Below are 19,489 nucleotides of genomic sequence, written 5' to 3' on the forward strand. Positions count from 1 at the left end.
ATACCATCATTCCCTGATCACAGCTGAGAGAGCTTTGACTTAACTAGAGTTAGGTAGCTTGTCTGAAGTCACAAAGCTGGTGAGTGACGGACATAACATGAAAAGGAAGCTGTCTGTCCTCCTTCCCCCATGCCAGAAGGACGTGAGCATATATCCAAACCTTGGGACATACTCCCTTATTGACATGTTCTTTTGGATTTCAAATGCTGAAAAATGATCTCCAAAAGACTCTCGTTTTAAACAGTTGGTATTCATTTCAGAAGAGTTTTAAATATAATACCCCAATTTTTCCTAACTTACAAGTTCACTGGTTTTTTAGGCTTAGCAAATTTACACTTGCAGTAATTTTAAGAGGCTTCGAACTGTGTTTGGTCCAATTTACAAAGTAAACACCTTCAACGTTTTAATACATTTATACATTTAGTATATTTGGCTTCCTTTTTTTGTATTCCAATGATCTGAATTAAATAAAACTTTCTTATGATTCTTGATACTTTAAAATTCCAATAAATTTAACTTCTAAGTATATCACACCTGAAATCCTCTTTTGTGGTCCACTACAACAAACCAGTGATATTTCAACCTAAAACTATAAATCTAAATGAATAACATAATTACACATTTTAAATTGGACTTACAAAGCTATCATGTCAGTAGAGCTAATTTTCCTTTAAATATTGTAAGTGTAGAAATACAATAACATATGCAAGTAATTTCTTTACAAAAATACTAAAACTTGTCTTTAGTTTCCTTAAATATCCCTATACTTAATTCTGAATCTTCTTAAGGTTTATGATTCACTTGCAAAAGATAGTTACATTGTTGTTGTCTCCCCAGTAAGGGAAGACAGTTACAATCCTGATTAATTGAGGTTACTTAAGATCAAGTTTTCAGCTATCATGAGCCTTGGGATGTAGACATCCAGATGATTCTTCTTAATGGTAATTAAGTCACAGATCCCAGGACTCAAGATACGTTGGTCCCCTGGTTCGCATTATCTCCTTCTGTACTCATGGAAGTCTGATATTCCCACCTAGGTTGACTGCTTGATTGCAGTTTGCTTTTCTTTGACTAAGATATGTAAATGTGTTTTTGCATTGAATCTGCTGGGATTCCAAGATGTATTTATTTTATCTAATGAACATGATGTTTTGAGATGCCAGGCACTAGTCTAAGCACTTTAACTAATATTATCAATGCTAGAAGTTTGGCATTACTGTCATCAACATCTTACAGATGAGTAAACAAATGTGCAGGAAGTTTTACTAACGTCAAAGTCACAGCTAGTTAAGAGCTGATGGAATAATAGGATTTGAACCCACGCAGTCTGGCTGTGGAGTCTCTACTCTCCACTTTTATGTTCTATTGCCTCTCCAAATACACAGTGAATTTTCTATCTAAAGATAAAAACATTTGAATTTGAGCTCTTGAATTTTTTCCTAGCCTGAGGAATGTAAAGCTCTTTAGGATACACATAGGTGTTAGAGTGTTATACCAGAAAGTCACTGAGATTATACTTTATTTATCTCGGCAATTGGGAGAGACATGATGCTGTATTCCAGGCTTTTTGCCTTTTTTCTCCTTGGTTATATAATGAGTGAGTGAGCAAGTATTAGTCGCCTGGTCGTGTCCAACTTTGCGACCCCATGGACTGTATCCTGCTAGTCTCCTCTGTCCGTGGAATTCTCCAGGCAAGAATACTGGCGTAGGTAGCCATTCCCTTCTCCAGGGAATCTTCTCAACCCAGGGGTTGAACCCAGGTCTCCTGCATTGCAGGCGGATTCTTTACCATCTGAGCCACCAGGGAAGCCCTATATAATGAGATGTGTGACCACCTGTCATGATAATAGATGTTGTTGTTGTTGTTTTTGTTGTTGTTGTTCAGTCATGCAGTCATGTCCCACCCTCTGCGACCCCATGGACCATAGCACACCAGGCTTCCTTGCCTTTCACTGTCACTCGGGATTTGCTCAAACTCATTCCATTGAGTCGATGATGCCATCCAACCATTGCATCCTCTGTCACCCCCTTCTCCTCCTCTCCTCAATCTTTCTCAGCATCAAGGTCTTTTCCAATGAGTTGGCTTTTCTCATCAGGTGGCCAAAGTATTGGAGCTACAGCATCCGTCCTTCCAATGAATATTCAGGGTTCATTTCCTTTAGGATTGACTGGTAACTATTTTATTTACTTGAGAAGTTTTTTAAGTACAGACAGCTACAAAGGGCTTCCCCGGTGACTCAGACGGTAAAGCCTCTGTTTACAATGCAGGAGACCCAGGTTCAATCCCTGGGTTGGGAAGATCCCCTGGAGAAGGAAATGGCAACCCACTCCAGTATTCATGCCTGGAAAATCCCATGGACCGAGGAGTCTGGTGGGCTACAGTCACAAAGAGTCAGACATGACTGAGTGACTTCACTAATAAGGCAGACACCTTTGTACTTCCCACTTAAAATTAAAAAATATTAACAATATGTCATATTTGCATCAGGCTTTTATTTTTTAATATTCACTGATAAAGTGGATGGCCCTTCTGTACCCTTCCTTCCACCTCCACCTTCCCTAACCCTCAGAGCCAATTGTGAATTTAGTTGTATTCTTCACCCATGTTTTCCTAGATTGCTTTTAACAAGCTCATATTCCTCAAATGAATGACTAGATACTTTCCACACTTCTACAGAACTTTGGGGATTATCTAATAAGGAAATTTCTAGCTATGGTTATCAAGATTCCGTAAAATTTGCACCTTAAGATGTAAAGAGACTATCTCTTACTTCCAAAAATAAATTTGAAAAACGCCAAATACCTCATTTTTATTTTGGTATTTATCCATCTTTACATGTCTTGCAAGTAAACTTTTTAAATATTTGTTTATTGATTTGTCTTTGTCGGGTGTTAGTTGGGGCACACAGGATCTTCATTTTAGCACACAGACACTCTAGTTGTGGCCTGCGGGCTTCAGTAGTTGTGGTAAGTGGGCTTGGTAGTTGGGGTGCATGGCCTTAGTTTCTCTGAGGTGTGTGGGATCTTAGTTCGCTAACCAGGAATCGCTATCCTGTGTTGCAGGGCATATTCTTAACTGCTGGACTGCCAGGGCAGTCCCCAAGTAAACTATATTTTAATGAGTTAAACATATATCAGGAAAAGGTTTAAGCTATTTTAATTGATCAGTCCTTTTACTCATGAAAACTGGTCATGATTTTTATTCATGTTGAAGGAAAAAATTTTAAATAATCAGTCACATTTTTAAAATATATGATTAAAGGTCATTTGCGCAACACTTTCTGTGTAATATTCTTGCCAAGAATGTATAACCTGAATCCAATCATGAGGAAACAGATTCAAACTGTGGAGCATCCTTTAAAATAAGTGGGCTTCAACAAGGTCAAGATTTTAAAGGGCCAAAAGGAAGGTGGTACTCTTGTAGATTATTAACAGAGACTAGGTGACAACTAATTGCAGGGCATAATCTTCAGTTGGATCTAGGATTACCAAAAAAAAAAAGCCATAGAGAGAGAATTATACAGGATGTTTTTATAACAGTTGAAAAGTTTGAATATGAGTTATATGTTAGATTATTTTTTCAATAATTAATTCTTAGAAGGGCTTAATATCCTTTGGTGTTAGAAGGTATATGCTGAAGAAGGTCATGAGATCTGCAACTTACCTTAAAATAGAGGGGTGGGATGAGGAGGGAGATGGGAAGGAGGTTCAAAAGGGAGGGGATATATATATACCTATGGCTGATTCATGTTGAGGTTTGACAGAAAACAACAAAATTCTGTAGAGCAATTATCCTTCAGTTTAAAAAAAGAGTGTGCATGTAGAGAGATAGTATTGTTATAAAATGTAAACAATTCATGAAGAGTATATCAAAACTCATTGTATCAGTCATAGTCTTTCAAGTTTTCTGTAGATTTGAAATTTTTCAAAATTTCAAACATACCATGTTGGGAACAAAAAGGATGGAACTGGATGAAACAAGATTGGCCCATTGTTGAAAATTATTAAAGCTGGAGATGAGTACCATGAGGGTTAGTTATGTTCTTTCCTTGATCACCCTCTGTTTGAAATTTGCCTTAATAAAGTTCTTTTAAGAAATGGTAGAATAGGAACTTCCCTGCTGGTCCAGTAGCTAAGACTCTGAGCTCCTGATGCAGGGAGGCCGGGTTCGATCCCTGCTCAAGGGAACTAGACCCCACAGGTCACAACTAAGAGTTCACATGAAACGCTAAGATCCCAAATTCCACAGTGAAGTTCAGAGATCCTGAAACTAAGACCCAGTGCAGCCAAATAAATAAGTAGTTATTTTAAACAGGAAAAACTAAATTTTAAAAAAATGGTCATTCGATGGAAGTATCATTTAACTCACCACTTGTTTGTCACTGTATCCCAGTAATGGAAAGAGTTCCTAGCATCAGGTAGATCACGCATATTGGTTAACATTAGTCATAAAAGGAAGGTGTGTTCAGAAATGATGCTGTGATCTTCACCTGCATATTTGGACTAATCTCATCGAGCACACTGTGAATTCAACAGAGAAGTTATGGAATAATAAAACTAACCGGGGCTATATATGATTAGCAATTAAAGAATGTTTCTGTAGACTCAGAGATGCAGTGAACAGACTGATGGTTACCACTGGGGGAGGCAAGTGAGGAGGGACTAGACGGGGGTATAGGATTAAGAGGTACAGTCTACTATGTTAACATAAATAAGCTGTAAGGATATATTGTATGTCACAGGGGTTATAGCCAATATTTTACAATAACTGTAAATGGAGTATAACCTTTAAAAAGTGTGAATTGCAGTGTTGTATACCTGAAACTTATATAATACTGTAAATTAAATATACCTCAATAAATTGGAGGGAAAAAAAAAATGTTTCTGTAATTTAATCTTGCCCCTTTCTCAGTAACCATTCACTTTATTTTTTTGTCCCTTACAGACACCAATGTACTACTGCAACAAACCAAAAGACAGCACGGGAGAAGTGAAATTCACTTCCGGATCGCAGATAGTCAAGGCTTCAGCTGTCCTGAAGAGCAGATCCTTGCACTCACAGTTTGCAAGTGTGTGGAAGGCAGTGGCTGTGTAGAAACGTGGGCTGACTCGTACGTTGGCCTGGGACCTGCCGCAATTGCACTCATAATTCTTGCCCTTCTGCTCTTGCTACGTGAGTACTTGAAAAGCTGTACGTTCCCTTTTGGGGGCCTTCCCAGGTGGCTCAGTGGCCAAGAATCTGCCTGCCAAGCAGGAGAGTCAGGTTCGATTCCTGAGTCAGAAGGATCCCCTGGAGGAAGAAATGACAACACACTCCAGTATTCTTGCCTGGAAAATCCCATGGACAGAGGAGCCTGGTGGGCTACACAGTCCATGGGGCTGTGAAGAGCTGGACATCACTGAGTACTTCCTCTTTTAGTAATTTCTAGTGTCTTTTTAGGGTGTTTTTAGTATTTTGTTACTATAGTACTCATTGATTTCTTTAGTTTTTCTGTAATCACACTAGAATGCTATTGAGGGTGAGAAGGGAAGCAAGAATTGATCATTGATCAGTTTACCAAAAGCTATCAGAGCTCTCTTCAGAATTTTGTTTTATAAAAATATAATTTCCGATTGCAGTAACCAAGATGATTAGACATACGTTTCAACCTTGTGGGTGTCCCCATTTTGTTAAGCTCTCTGAGGGAGGTGAGTTGTCTGTTCTTCCCCACACAGTGCCTTGTGTGTGGAAAACTCTCAGAAAAGACTTGTTGCGTGGTACAAGGTTATTTTACAAACCCATCTGATTCCCATCAGTTCTTGCTTTTTGCACCCTTGACTTGTCAGAGCTCCACCTCCCCACAGGCTCTGCTTGGCTTGCCCCTCCCCCTGCACCAACAGGAGCCAGACCCTCTGAGCACGTACATGTTTCCCAGCAGTGACAACCGGCCGTCCCTTCCTGCCTGTCCTCCAGCGCCCTCCAGGGACTGAGTTTCCTCTCATGGGAGAACAGAAGACTGCAGCCTGAGGGCACATGGAGCCACTCCATCTACCCACTGCTCATGGGCAGACCCCCACCTCCAAGGCAGCCTCTGCTGTTTTTCTGCCAGAAGAGGGGTGCATCCAAGCCATTAGCATATGTGCAGTTGAATACACAGCACTCAACAGTTTGCAGTGCACTTCTATATCATCATCTCCATTTAATGGGTTAAGATACTGACCTGACGATAGTAACTTGTTTCACCTGGGATTCCTTGCACTACCGTTTCACCTCAGATTTCCCAGGTTTAGTGGGGGTGCTTAGTACATGGCAGACACTTGATAAACGTTTGCTGTCTTCGGTCTTTTTATTACACACAGTAACCATAGTCTGTGAAAGTATTAGTCACTCAGTCGTGTCTGACTCTTTGCAACCCCACAGACGGTGGCCCGTCAAGGTCCTCTGCCCATAGAATTCTCAGGCTTAAGTACTGGAATGGATAGCCATTCCCTTCTCCAGGGGATCTTCCCGACCCAGGAATCAAACTTGAGTCTCCTGCGTTGCAGGCAGATTCTTTACCTTTTGAGCCACCACGGAAGCACATGTTAAAAATTAAAGTGGTTTTTAAAAAATTAAGCTATTAAATTGATTTTGATGATTTGGATAGTGTCATATCCAGTCTTGATGTTCCACTGAGTGACCACAGGCAGTGACCACAGTCTTTGTGATGGACAGGAACTCTGAATCTGTAAGACTCCTTCATCCTGCCTTTCGGCTTTGGTATGACTCACCCAAAACAGACTTGTTGAGTTTGGATCAGGGGAAGAAAAGAAAAACAGAAAAGTAGGGCTATAAGTAAGTGAAGACCGAACTCTTGAAAGTGATATGCACATTCCAAGACTATGCAAGATAAATTTGAAAATCTGTCGAGATTAACCTTCTCTGTACTGGATTTTGTTTCTGTTCAGTTATACCACTTCTACTGCTGGTGTGCCATTGTGGAAACGGCGCCAAAGGCTTTACCCCCATCCCGGGTACCATAGAGATGCTGCATCCGTGGAACAATGAGGGGGCGCCGCCTGAAGACAAGGTGAGATAATCCAGTGTCTTCTTTGCTGCTTTAAAGGAGTCTTAGGAAGTGTCTCTGACATCATAGGTCATGAGAGTAAACCAGTTCCTACAGATTTCATTCACGTGCCTTCGTTAAACACCGCCTACTTTGTAGGGGCCGAGTTGGGGTGGATTTGCTCTACTACGACAGGTCAGGTCCTGAGTCATAGAGAACGTAGACAGAGGGTCAGGTAGTGACACCAGGAACGTCAGACAAAGGCTAAATAGAACACGAGTGTGTAGGGTTTAGGTAGGAAGGTTTGTCCCAGTATTTGCATGGGCAGTCTTTCACAACCAGGTGCTTCTCCATTTCCAGTCCACACGATACATAAGGTCCGCAGAGGTGCACCCACAGCCCCCGTGACATTTGTAAAATGTTGCAAAATTCCCTTCCCTACCTACTTACTGGGCGTCCCAGGTGGCACTAGTGGTAAAGAACCCGCCTGCCCATGCAGGAGACATAAAGAGACACAGGTTCGATCCTAGGGTGGGGAAGACCCCCTGAAGAAAGAAAAGGCAACCCACTCCAGTATTCTGGCCTGGAGAATTCCGTGGACAGAGGAGCCTGGCGGGCTACAGCCTCTGGGGTCACAAAAAGTGACTGAGCGACTAACACTCTCACCGGCTCACTTAGCTCAGACCGTCCACCAGGCGTACTGACCGTCCGCGGCTCACGGTGTGTGCTCCCACAGGTGGTGCTGCCTCTTCTGGGGGCGGATCTCAGAGATGGTGCCGCGGTAGGCGCTGGGGCAGGCGGAGGTGTGACGGCCAAGGAAGCTCTGGTGAAAGGAGGCAGCTCCGCCTCCTTCACCAAAGGGCAGCAGGAGATGTCCGAGGCGGAAGGCCGCTGGGAAGAATACAGAAGCCTCGTCTCGGGCGGAGCCACCCAGGTTACGGGGACGACCGGGGCCGTGGTGACCTCGGACACCTTCAGGACCACGAGAGCCACGGGGGCGGCCAGAGAAGTGGCCGGAGCTCGAGCAGGCGCGGCGGCGGTGAACGAGGAGTTCCTGAGAAGTTACTTCACTGAGGTAAGCGTTGGTTCCTCTGTGGGGGGGACGTTGCATTTATATGTGAACGTGATGTTATTAGGGAAATCATTTTCTTGGATCTGAATGGGACGGTGTTACTTTGAAGAGGGTGCTTACAGGCAGTGAGGAAGGAGAGATGGGACCAAACTAGTTCAGTATGTGGTGGTGACAAGTGACCTCACAGTCTTACTTCTCACCAGGGCGTATTTCTCACAGTCATGCTCTTGCCATTCAGCTCAGCTCTGCTCAGGTTGTGCCCAGGAAGCGCCCGTCCTTGGGGTGCAGAGACCAGATCAGTGAGAACCTGGTAATAGTACCCGTAAAGCCGCTGCCTTTCCCCACTCGCGTGTCATTGGCCAGAGCAGGTCACGTGGCCAGGCTGATGTGGGCGGGTCAGAAAATGCGGTCCTCTGCAGAGCAGGTAGGGTTGGAGGGGAGAGACAATGTGACCTAAAAAACACAATCTACTACGCCTGATTAAGTGTTTTCTTTTGAAGGCAAGTACTTGGTTCATCTTTGAGGCGGTTCACATAAAATTAGGAGGAAAGTTGCAGGAAAGATGATGCAATGCAGTCAGGAAGTTGATTCCTGGAATTAGGAATTAGAAGCCTTTCTGGGGAACAAGATCATGCCTGAGCATGAGATGGGTAGAGTCAGATTGCTGGGGACCCGATGGGCTTCCATAGAGGCCACTTTATTCCTGCTACCTCCTTTCTGCACGGCCACAAAGTACCTGAGTGCTTCCCTGCTTTCTGCTTTCACCCCACCTGCCCACCCCCAAGGATCAGCTAGACCCCAGGGAGACGGTGGTCTGGTCAGTGTCGAGGAAAAGCGATTCTCATCCTTTTTCTGTCTCATGGCCAGGCTCCATTCTGCTACCCTGTTTGTTTTATCTCAGTATCTTTTTCCCACTCTGCTCTAATCCTTCGTGAGTCAGTCTTGATTATGTATGTGTGTGCAGCTTTTAATTGGGAAATAATTTCAAACTCATCTGGAAATTTGCAAGAATAATATAAAGTTTGAACTCCTATGTATGCTTTCCTCGGGGCCTCCCAGGTGGTGCTAGTGGTAAAGAACCTGTCTGCCAATGCAAGAGACATAGAGATGCAAGTATGATCCCTGGGTTGGGAAGATCCCCAGGAGGAGGGCATGGCAACCCACTCCAGTTTTCTTGCCTGGAGAATCCCATGGACAGAAGAGCCTGGTGGGCTGCAGTCTATGGGGTCGCAAACAAACAGACACAACTGAAGTGACTTAGCATGCACACACACACCCTTTATTCAGATTAACATTAACATATTAACATTTTGCCACATTTGCTTTTGCTTGCTTTCTCTCTCACAGACGCGCACACATCCTCTTACGTCACCATGGTATAGAGACTTAATAACACATTCCATGTCTCAGTTTAGCCAGTGATCCCAATAATGTCTTTTATAGCCATTGTTTTTCCCATCTCAGACCCACTCTAGGGTGCTGCTTTCCATTTACTTGTCATGACCCTTGTGTCTCCTCTTAATCTGAAACCATTCCCTCTGCCTTTCTCATTTATTAATACTATTTTAAGAATACAGGCCAGTCGTGTGGTAGGATGTCCTTCAATTTGTGTTTCTCTGATGTTTCCTTATAATTAGAGGTTTCACATTTTGAGCAGGAATCAAGAGCATTATCCTTAAACGAAGTGTGTCACTGGCTGTATGCCTGTTTCTCTTTCTGTTTCAGAAAGTGGCCTCTTACACCGAGGAAGATGACATCCACACAGCCAAAGATTGCCTTCTGGTTTATTCTCAGGAAGAAACAGAGTCTCTCCGGGGTTCCATCGGCTGCTGCAGTTTCATTGAAGGAGAGCTAGATGACCGTTTCTTAGATGACTTAGGATTGAAATTCAAGACCCTCGCTGAAGTCTGCTTGGGTCGAAAAATAGAGATGGATGCAGAAACTCAGCAGAGGGCAAAACCCACGAGAGAAGCAGATGAGAAGGTAGTTTCACGGTCCCTCTATGAGCAAACCAGGCTTAACTCCAAGAACGTTTATGCCTCAGGTGGCAGCTTTCAGGGTCCCAAGCCTTTGCATGAGGCAGACACAGAGAAGGTAACTCAGGAAATAGTCACTGAAAAGTCTGTTGTATCCGCTAGGCAGGCTCAAAAGGTCGCTGCACCACTTCCTGATACACTGGCTTCTGGAAGCATGATAGTGACCGAAACGTCCTATGCCACGGGCGCCACGGGGCCCCCAAGCACAGTGGTCCTGGGCCCCCAACAGTCCCAGGGCCTGATCGTGACCGAGCGGGTCTACGCCCCGGCGTCCACCCTAGGGAACCAGCAGTACGCTAGCAAGGGGCACGTGGTGGTCACCGAGAGGGTCATCCAACCCCACGGGGACACGTCTGGCCCCCTGGAAGACACCCCGCCTCTGCCCGACGCTCACTATGTCATGGTGCAGGAAAGAGAGCGCTTCCTCACCCCCAGCTCCAGCCTGCAGCCCCCGCTGGCCGCGCCCAGTGTAGCCTCAGGTCAGAACGTGACAGTGACCGAAAGAGTGCTGACGCCAGCCTCCACGCTGCAATCTAGTTACCAGATCCCTGCCGAAACCTCGGTAATGGCCAAAAAGACTGTGGTTTCTGCAGCTGGAGTCCCGGGTCCCCTGCCAGACTCAGGCTTAGAGGAGTCTAGTCATTCTAATTACACGGTAACCACATCTTCCACCAGGGTCTCCAAGCAGAGCACCATCCAGCAGTCCTTCTCCTAAGCAGCCATCAGCCACACCAGAGTTTAGCCAGCAGGGACTCATGTCATGTTCTCAGAGGACCTGGCTTTTCAAGAGCCTTGTAGGTGTAAGAGGCACATATCCCATGGGCCTCAAATTTTTCTCAGTCACTACTGTGCAAAGAGCTTCATGTCTCAGCTTCTAGGATTGCACTTCAGAGATACCCTGGGACTTCCTGAAGGGACAGAATGATGAAGCTGGTCTTAGGTGTCTTTGAGTGACTTATGGCCAAATAATACTCACAGGAAAAGTTAAGTAGGGAGTCAGTCTGGCTTCTGATTTATCAGATTAGCAGTGTCTCTAGTGCATGAGCCTTCTGGTAGAGCCATCCATGAAACTGAATGGGTTCTTGGCCTCCCGTGTTAACGTTTAACTTTGCTCTTCTGTTTTCCGTGCTTCTTGCACCTAGCAGATTACCAGCAGCTTTTTTATCCAAAGATACTTGTACAGTCTGAATGACCTGTTTTGCTTGTTTGGATTCTTTAAAACTAGATGCCCTTCAATCCATGTAAGGTTAATTGAATTTTGGAACATGATATGGTAAAACATTATGTGTTCTGTGCATGTAAGTGTGTGTGTGTGTTGTATGACCTTAAAAATAGCATCATTCCTTCCCTTTGTCTCTCAGTAATCATGAAAATATTAAATACTTCAAGTTCAGTAGAATAATCCAGGGCGAAATTCATAAATATAAAATCACTTTATTTTTATAGCAATAATAGAATATTAAAAAAACTCAGGATACATTATCTTCTAATTTAGTAAAACACAGTAAACCATATGCACTGTGCTAAGAGCCCTTTTCACTGCTGTATATCCTCAAGTGCCTACTGTGGGTGTCTCAATATGTGTACAATTAGGCAAATTTTAGAACCCACTCTCTTTTATCTATGATTGCAAAACAAATATTGGAAGACCTTATAATTGCTGTAATTTTGAGTTTGAAATTATGATTTATTCCATGTCTCAAAGTCATTGGCTAGTTGGCCATGGCTGACTACATGGACTATTGAATATTGTAGAGCTGACCTGAATTTCTACAGCATCTTGCCTTTCTTTCTGAAAAGTTATCTGGATGTTTTGGCCAAATAAATAGATTGTATTTTTATTCCTCCTTGAAGAAATGATCCATTTCAAGTTTCAAAGTGTAAGTGCCTATCAGTCATCAATTATATAAATATTCTCCACAACAAAATCATTTCCATAAGCTTTAAAGGCTGTAATTTTGTGAATTTTGAGTATATTTTACTAGGAAAATGAAATCTCAAAAAACTCATTTTGTAGCACATTTTTAAAAAAATATTGATGACCTGTGTTATGCAAAAGATTTATACTTTTCTACTTCCACTAATATGTACGAAGAAAAAGCAAATATCTTCAGACTCCTTAAACCTGTGGCCAAAATGAAGGTCTCTCTCTGATACTCTAACTCTTGTACTCTCTACTTGTAACTGTTGCTTTTGTCTTTGCATTATAGACTTAGTAGTTATTGTTTGCCAAGTCTGCAACAAGACTATCACTACTGTGTGAACTTGTGAATGTGACCTGCATACTCCAAGCAAAACCTGGTCTTAAACTTCCTCTACATAAAGTCATCACATTCTGTAGATGATTTTCTTTGTTCCTGAAAGGGTGATAATTTGTATTAGTTTTTACATTTGTTCTACAGAAGAAACACTATATTTGTATGTATATCATCAAAATATTTAAATAAAAAGATGATCTTTGTGCAACTCTCTGCCTGTATCTTTTTATTGCCCCCATCATATTTTACAAGGAATACAGTCCGTCGTTAGGGAGGAGGCAGATGTTTGTGGACCTTGGTGCTTTAATTATTAACAGAACTGCTTACATCCTGCCCAGCCAGACTCCTTGGAAGAATATATTTCCCTTCCTAAGTAGGGTAGAACACAGAAGGCCCGTCTGAAACGAGTTTCAGATCAATAATGAATAGTATTTTTAGTGTAAATTATGTCCCATAGTAAAAGATTACATTTTATCTGAAATTCAAATTTAACAGGGAGCTCTGTATTTCTATTTGCCAAGTGTGGGAAGCTTGTTCTAAGGGGCCAAGGTTTGCTCTCTGCCCAGAAAGTAACAATGCAGGAACCAGTGGATTTGGCTGAAGAAGTCTTGCATATTTGACTCCAGGAGATGAAATCATTCAACTATTGTAGAGAGGCTGTTTTAATTGCTTTTGGTTACAAGAGAAAAGGTGAGTTTCTGCCTATACTGAAGTGTCACATCAGTAAGCATTTCCTAACACAGGTGTGTCAACACACCCTGAAGTGTGAAGCCTGCACTGGTGTAACCCCCAGACTCCTATTCCAAGTGATACATGAGAGCAATTCTTCATTGATTTCATGAAACACTACAGACACATGCCAATCACCATGACATCAAAATTTATACAGTAAACATTGCTTATCAAGTGTCATCTAGAAATGAGGCGTTTTCACATAACAACTATCAGTTAAATATTCCTTAACACAAATTTCTCAGTTTCACTATATTGGTGTATCTAAAATCCTCAGTATGATTATTGATTTTTTTTGTCTACTTTTTCCATTAGTTGTTGAGAGAGGAAAGTTACAGTCACCAATTGATTGTGGTTTTCCCTGTTTCCTCTTTATTTCTTTCTATTTCATATAATACCTTGAAACTTGTTACACCTGTGTTATTAGATACAAATACATTTAGAATTATTGTCTTTCCAAAGAACTGACTCATAGAAAGTATTTTCTCTGGTTATATTTTTTGTCTTGAATCTACTTTTCCTAATATTAACGTCACCACACCAGCTTTCTGATGCCTACTGTTAGCATGGTACATTTTTTTTTTATCCTTCTACTCTAACCCTGCCTATGCCTTTATATTTCTAATGTGTGATTCTTGTAAATATCATACAGGTAGATCTTGCTTTCTTAGGGGAAATTTTAATCTACTTAACAGCAGTTACTCACATGGATGACTTTAAACCTTCCATCGTGGTCTTTGCTTTCCCTTGGTCCCGTCTGTCCTTATATTTCTTTGCCTCTTTTCTGCCTTTTGTGTGCTGCGTATTCTAGAATTCCACTCATGGTTCTACTCACCTTTCAACTATACTTCTTTGTGTTTATTTAATAACCGGTTGCTCTTGTGGAAATCTAATCAAAACCAAAATCTCCTGCCCACCTAGAAAAACTGTCACAAAAATAGAAAACAGTTTTATGATTGAATAAGCGCCAAGTCAGAATGTGATGAGCGTCACAGGCAACCCATGAGGAAACTGCAAAGATGGAAAGAAATCTTCACCAGGCAGACACAACTGATTACATACTTGTTCACAAAATAAACGATAGGTTGTCCTCAAGCAAGGCTTACCAGCACCGTTTTCATACACAGCTCATCTTACATTCAGCTGATAACTGAGGTGGCCATTGTGTTTGTTGATTACCTTTATCCAAAGAAATAAAACTTCTAATATCTATGGCAGGTAGTTACAAATTGGAGCCAGGCACCTGGTGGTGATAAAAAGTGATAAAAAGAACCCACCTGGGAGTACAGGTAGATGGCGGAGACAAGGGTTTGATCCCTGGGTCGGGAAGATGCCCTAGAGGAGGGCATGGCGACCCACTCCGGTATTATTGCCTGGAGAATCCCATGAACAGAGAAGCCTGGTAGGCTATAGTCCATAGGGTCGCAAAGAGTCAGACAGGACTGAAGTGACAGTGCACACACCCATAGAGAAAGAGAGAAAAGGGTCCTTACTTCCTTGATGTGCAAAGAGACATTTCCCGAGTCCTTGAGAAAGATATCCCTGCTTATAAAGCTGGCAAGAGGCTCATTTAGTTTTTAAAAGATCAATTTAACAATGACAAGTTTTCTAAAGAGGAGTCAGGGAGGGTACATTTCCTTTTTTGCATCAGGAAAATTCCATTTTTTCATTTTTAAGATTTCTACTTGCCCTTAAATTCTAGGGCTGCACTGTAAGTGGCAAATGACTATCAACTGAACAACACACATATAGACCATTTTTATCTTTGTGGGGAGGTTTTTGGCACCATTTCTAGAATTACAGTGTGCATCTTTATTGTAGTCTGCCTTCAAATATTCTACTTCACGATGTACATAAGCTTTGAACTTTCACTTCGTGGATTTTGAAAGTCACTAGTATCTGACCTTCACACCAATACTGTCATTCAGAGACCCTCAAACATGGTCTTCTGTCCCCCACCCCTTCCTTGATACACCTCAGTGACTGATGTGTTATTGGCGTGAAGATTCTGAAACTCCATCAAGCGCATTTATGAGTGGAAATGGACTCAAAAGTTCACAGATTACAGACGCTCCACACACCCAGGAATCAAGTGGAGAAAATGAGTTGAGGAATGTATACCTCTTATAAATCCACACATACCTGGAGTTGTCAATTCTTCAGCTGTCTCTTCATGTTGTTCTCCGCCCTTCCTCTCCTGTTTTAACAACAAATGCTTCACCGGGCATCCTTGCCCCCTGATTTGTAAATGAGTTTGGCCAGTGCGAGGCATTGGCTGGGATTGGAGAGGAAGAAAAATAAGATGCGGGCATTTCTTCTCCATCTCCTACTTCCTGCACCAGCCAGGCGTCTCTCTAGCACAGCAACTCCGTCTGACTTCCCTTCTGCATCTGGAGGCCTGCTGGTGTGATCGTCTCCTCCTCAAATGTCACCAGACTTGTTGAAGTACTTGACCATTCCATGAGGATTCCCCCACCTGCCCCACCTTTTGTATCTGATGCGTTAAACCCCCTCACGTCTGCCTGCCTCCACTCTCACTGACTCAGGCATTCAGCAGCGAAATGATGATTCATTTGTAAAGTCATAAGAGGGACTTCCCTGGTGGTCCAGTGGTTAAGAATCAGCCTTTGGATGCAGAGGGCTCGGGTTCGATCCCTGGGCAGAGAACTAAGATCCCACTTGCCGCAGAGCTACTGGGCCTGCGGCCAAAACTGGAGAGTCTGCACGTGCCAAAACGGGAAGATCCCCCACACAAAGACACAGAACAGCCAAACTAATTAACAAAAGACCATAAGAACCCCCGTGTCTAACACTGTTATATAAGTCATCTTGGACTGCCAATACCAGCACCTCAGACTGGGGGGCTTAAACCATAGACATTTATCTTCTCACACATCTAGAGACCAGAAGGCTAATGTCAAGGTGTCAGCAGGGTTGGTTTCCTCTGAGGCCTCTTTTCTTGGTTGTAAACAGCTGCCTTCCCCTGTATCATTACATGATCTTCCCTCTATACATGTCTATGTCCAAATTTTTCTTATAAGGACACAGGTTATACTGAATTAGGCCCATCTTGATGACCTCATTTTAACTACCCCATTTTAACTTAACTACCCCATTTTAACTTAGCTCCACATGTAGTCACATTCTGGGGTTCTAAGAACTAGGATTTCCACAGATGAACTTTGAGGGAACAGAACTCAGCTGGTAACACCCAGTAAACAAATAGCATGCATGCATGCTCAGTCGCTTTAGTCATGTCACCCCATGGACTGTAGCCCGCCAGACTGCCCCATCCATGGGATTTTCCAAGCAGGAATACTGAAGTGGGTTGCCATGTCCTCCTCCAAGGGATCTTACCGACCCAGGGATCAAGGCCATGTCTCCGGTGACTCCTGAGTTGGAGGCGGAATCTTTTCCTGCGGAGCGATCAGGGAAGCAGTAAACAAACAGACTTAGTTTGAAAAGCTGCACTGTTTTTTTTCCCATGTAATCCAGGAGTTTCTTCATCCAACTATTTGGTTAATAATTAACACAGATTGCTTGAAACAGTAATAAAATTTAAAGCTGGCTTGAAAGTAGCCTGAATGAAGAGACTGCAGAGTATCTATTGAATCTTTAGAGAAAACTTCAAAGGCACTCAAAGCAAAAGTACACTTGTGATATGTACAGGTTCCAGAGTCCAAGACCCACGATTGTTGACACCCCAGTTCAGTGGCATCAGACACAGGCTTTATGTAGAAAAGTTCTGCTTCCTCAGAGGCTGTCGCAGCACCACAAGTGATTCTTCAGCTAATCGAGGGGAAGCACAATGATCCTCTCCCATGGAACTCATTCTAAGAATTAATTTTTTTTTTCACTTGCTTCTAGGGCTTCTATATATAGCCCATGGGGCCTTTTTATCTTGTAGTCTAAATTTAGGTCAGTACAAATTACTCTCCCTCTATCTTGCCTTCTAGTTTTACAAAATGATGTGTGCTCAGTCACTCAATCATCTCCAGTTCTTTGTGACCACCTGGACTGTAGCCCAACAGTCTCCTCTGTCCCTGGGATTCTCCAGGCAAGAATACTGGAGTGGGTTGCCATTTCCTTCTCCAAAGGACCTTCCCAACCCAGGGATCAAACGCCAGGTCTCCTGCTTGGTATGTGGATTCTACACCACTGCGCTAACTGGGAATCCCACTATAGTCACTATGCTGTGATAAATAATAACGGAAAGGAATATCTAAAAAGAATGTGTGTATATATGTGTGTGTGTGTGTGTGTGTGTGTATAACTAAATCAGTACAGCAGTAATCAACATATTGTAAACCAATTATACTTCAATTAAAAATATATTTTAAAAAATCCACATTGGAAGATTTGCTAATTAGTACAAGGGATAGAAGTTCGTTAATTGGTGAAATAAGTGGTAACTCAATCTTAAGAGAGATCAACCCTGAATATTCACTGGAAGGACTGATGCTGAAGCTGAAGCTCTAGTATTTTGGTTATCTGACTGTGAACAGATGATTCATTGGAAAAGTCCCTGATGCTGGGAAAGATTGAAAGCAGAAAGAGAAGAGGGTGTCAGAGGATGAGATGGCTAGATGGCATCACCGGGAGACGGTGAGTGACAGGGAGGCCTGGCGTGCTACAGTCCATGGGCTCACAAAGAGTCAGAAACGACTGAGCGACTGAACAATCTCAAGTGGTTTTGAGACTGGTGATTGTTGAGACATTGGGTACATCACCCCCCAACATGCAAGATCCATGAAGGAAGCATGAGAATATAGCAGCCCCAAGACTCTGATGGGTCCACTGAAGCACTGGAGTTTCACCACCCGTGTGTCCTTCTTCTGGGAGATTCCCGCCATCTAGCTAAATAATGCTGGCTCGTCCTGTCATCTGAACACAATTCCGTCCACCTCTCATCAACTGCTAGTCAGAAGGGTTAGGGCAGAGAGTAGAAATGCCCTGAGTTACAAAATCAGGTTGTTTGACTTTATTAGCTTGTCTGCTAATAAATATTTGTACATTTTGTCGACTTGGTTTAATATTTACTTGCTTTGTAATAAACCCTTGGTATGGCCCCCTAATTACCTCCAACTAGTAGAAATATCAATATTTAAAATCTTAAACAGTTGTCATTTGCTAAACAGAATATTCATTTAATCCAATTATTTTTCTTTGAAGATGTACTACTGCCTGGGTTCAACCTCTTTTCTCTGTCACTCCAATTTTCTCACTTTTAAAGTATCATTTTACCAAAATGTTTTATTGTATTATATGTACTTTGTTGGGGAATGAAAGGCAAAATACAGATTAAAGAAGCAAAAGACAAACTATTTTGTGTATACTATTCTTGTTTCTTATCTCTATCCACCCTAGGAATTGAGATCACTGAAGGCAGAAATGGGCCTTTTTGATGTGTCTTCTCGTGATGTACTCAAACAATTTTGAATTGTGAATTTTGAAAATCCAACAAAATTTTGAAAGTGGATTTCCTAAATCTGTTTGTTCCATGATCTCACTGTCTCATCTGTCGATGCTTCATTTAACTTGCAACCTCTAACTTGCTGCATCCAAAACTCAAGTTTGTTCTCACTGTAGAGTCTTATAAGTAAATTCTGAGAAGGGACCAAGGGGTTTTGATATAAAGAGAACTATGCGGACTTCCCTGGCAGTCCAGTAGTTAAGACTTCGCCTTCCAATGCAGGAGGTGCAGATCTAGGTTAGGGCAAAGAGTAGAAATGCTGGTGCTGGTTGGGGAGCTACGATCCCACTTGGGGCCAAAAAACCAAAACATAAAATACAGCAATATTACAATGAATAAAGACTTTTAAAATGGTTCATATAAAAAATCTTTTTTAAAAAAACTATAAAGGTTTCAGTGCACAGTGGGAACTATTTGCAATGACTCAAAAAGTCTGTTTATTTCAGAGTTTCTCTCTATAATCTGGTTGCTTAGATGGTCAAGACATTTTACTCACTGTATTAAAGACTCGTTTCATTGTTCTGTCCTCTTACCCACAGCTGACCTTGCGATGGAACCCAGATGTTCTGCTTCCCTTCGTCTACTGCATTCAGCTTCTTCTAGCAGGAAGTGGTTTCACAACCCTCTTTGAGCTGGACCCAGTCAGAGTATTCTCCAGCTTTGTTATTCCCAATCCCTCCAAGGACCACACCTACCATCGGCCCAGTTTTACAGGACTCTTTCTCAGAGGAAAACTACTGGGGTGAGAAGCGAAAAACATGCCTTGGAGCACTGCTATGAAATGGTGAGAAAACACACAAAGTACAAACATCATAAATCCTTCTAAAACTACTTTCATTAGATGAAGCAAGCTGAGTTGGCTTAGCACTCAATTACGTGTACATTCCTAGTGG

At 42.4% G+C, this 19,489-nt stretch overlaps 1 protein-coding gene and 1 long non-coding RNA gene across 2 annotated transcripts in view; one reads left to right on the forward strand and one right to left on the reverse strand.

The window, feature by feature from the left end:
- The window catches only part of DSG2 (desmoglein 2), a 52,648-nt gene extending 41,234 nt beyond the window's left edge, over positions 1 to 11,414 (forward strand). The window contains exons 12-15 of the mRNA XM_020902011.2: positions 4,946 to 5,173; positions 6,928 to 7,049; positions 7,762 to 8,100; positions 9,823 to 11,414. Of these exons, the coding sequence (XP_020757670.2) occupies positions 4,946 to 5,173; positions 6,928 to 7,049; positions 7,762 to 8,100; positions 9,823 to 10,848 (1,715 nt within the window). The 3' untranslated portion in view covers positions 10,849 to 11,414. The remainder of the gene's footprint in view (positions 1 to 4,945; positions 5,174 to 6,927; positions 7,050 to 7,761; positions 8,101 to 9,822) is intronic.
- Positions 11,415 to 11,944: 530 nt separating this feature from the next.
- Positions 11,945 to 16,610, reverse strand: LOC139030389 (uncharacterized). The gene is made up of 2 exons (XR_011482754.1): positions 16,485 to 16,610; positions 11,945 to 15,398 (listed from the first exon to the last, which is right to left on the reverse strand). It is a non-coding gene; the product is annotated as an uncharacterized lncRNA (long non-coding RNA).
- Between the last annotated feature and the right edge of the window lie 2,879 nt (positions 16,611 to 19,489).

This window comes from Odocoileus virginianus, chromosome 22, assembly GCF_023699985.2.
Source record: "Odocoileus virginianus isolate 20LAN1187 ecotype Illinois chromosome 22, Ovbor_1.2, whole genome shotgun sequence".
Taxonomy (NCBI): domain Eukaryota; kingdom Metazoa; phylum Chordata; class Mammalia; order Artiodactyla; family Cervidae; genus Odocoileus; species Odocoileus virginianus.